The sequence below is a fragment of the Cicer arietinum genome, chromosome 1, assembly GCF_000331145.2.
Source record: "Cicer arietinum cultivar CDC Frontier isolate Library 1 chromosome 1, Cicar.CDCFrontier_v2.0, whole genome shotgun sequence".
Classification (NCBI taxonomy): domain Eukaryota; kingdom Viridiplantae; phylum Streptophyta; class Magnoliopsida; order Fabales; family Fabaceae; genus Cicer; species Cicer arietinum.
The window spans coordinates 23,541,951-23,543,761 of NC_021160.2; the positions used below are offsets into that span (position 1 = coordinate 23,541,951).

A 1,811-nucleotide genomic window follows, 5' to 3' on the forward strand; every position below is an offset into this window, starting at 1 on the left:
CTATACACCCTAACACGATTCACACACTTTTGAGTGAGCTCTATACCCGGGCTGAGTGCAACCTAAGATAAGTTCAAGACTGTGTAATGATAATCTTTCTAGATGTACATCTTGTTTGGTTGTCATGAAAGTCTCACCTAGAGTTGACCTTTTCTATAATATTTCCATTTTAATAGTTTACCTATTAATTGGTTTAATATTTTAGAACTGAGTTGTGTGCTCTAGGAACCAATTTAGAACTATAGAGCTACCCTTAGTAAAGGTTCACATGGAAAAATGGTATAAATCGCACGTACATACGAAAATCTTACACTATGTCATGTTCACTACCCGCTAGTATACCCAAGTTTTTTTTTCTCTTCCTCATCATCATTTTTTTGTTTGTTTGCATCATAGTCTTTATCATGGTTACTTTTGAAAAATCATCATCTCATCATTTTCAAAACCATAAAAATTAAGGCTTGTTGTGAATAACTTTGACCGCAGGAAATATGGGATCAAATGGTGGCTCAAATATTACTCCATTAAGAAAGACCTTGCCATTGAGAGTTCTTAAACCTGATGTGAACAACATTAAGAATCTTGCTCGGAAGTTGAAGAAAGTACAACGTGTAATCTTTATGGGGAAATTCGGTAAGATTCTTGATTTACTTGAAGTTAATGTACAAGTGGATGCCCTTACAGCGTTGGCCCAATTCTATGATCCTCCTTTTAGTTGTTTCACTTTTAAGGACTTTCAGTTGGCCCCAACGTTGGAGGAGTTCGAACGAATAATGGGATATCCGATGAAGGGGAGTAAACCTTACCAATACATGGAACACTATCCCTCACTGAAAACAATTGCTGAAACGTTTGATATCCCTATAAAGGAAATAGAAGACAATAGAACCAACAAAGATAATTTGATTGGATTTCCAATAAAATATCTTGAGGAGAAAGCAGTAAACTTAGCAAGAGATGGAAAATGGGACACCTTCATGGATGTGCTGGCCTTAATTATATATGGAATTGTTTTATTTCCAACTATTAAGGATTTTGTGGATTTCATGGCGATAGACGTCTTTTTGGCTTACAAGCATAGAGGGGAGAATCCAGTACCGGCAGTTTTGGCTGACGTTTATTGCACGCTCGACTTCCGTCATGAGAAAGAGGGGGGCCTAATCCATTGTTGCTCGCCAATACTCTATTTTTGGTTTGTCAAACATATTTTTCAAGACATGCATCAATTAAAAACTAAGAGCAAAAAGGAATGGGCCAACGTTCTAGCAAATCTCAACGAAAGAACGATTCAATGGTACTCCCGGAGTCAAGATATAAATGAAGTGATTTGTAGATGCGGTGTTTTCGTAGATGTTCCCCTCATGGGAACCAAAGGGTGTATAAATTATAGTCCCTATGTTGCATTGAGACAATTGGGTTATCCTATGAAAAAACCCCAATAATTGATGTAACAAAATCTTTTGTTATTCATGGACGAGATGGTTATCATGCTAGCTTGTTGAGAAGAATACGTAAGTCTTGGGAAGATGTTGTTAGAAGAGGACAAGAATTAGGGCCTAGAAGTTGTGGTATAGGAGAGGAATATCATAATTGGGTGAAAAAGAGGGCATTAGAGGTCAAGTTGCCTTTTCACAACACCATCATTACTCCCGAGGTAGTAACAACAGAATCTTTTTTTAGCACTGAAGATTTAGAGGCCGACTTAGCTCTCAAAGGACAAGAAATTGAAAAATTACAAAAAGAATTGGAGATGGCTCACCAGGCTTATAGAGATATGGAGTATAAGAATACCCAACAATCCCTTATCCTTG

The 1,811-nt window shown here is 37.2% G+C and overlaps 1 protein-coding gene across 1 annotated transcript; it reads left to right on the top strand.

The window, feature by feature from the left end:
• The first annotated feature begins 491 nt into the window (after window positions 1-491).
• On the top strand, window positions 492-1,442 carry LOC113787778 (uncharacterized). Its single transcript, XM_027336993.1, has one exon. The coding sequence runs from the start codon at window positions 492-494 to the stop codon at window positions 1,440-1,442; it is 951 nt and encodes a 316-aa protein (XP_027192794.1).
• Window positions 1,443-1,811: the final 369 nt, after the last annotated feature.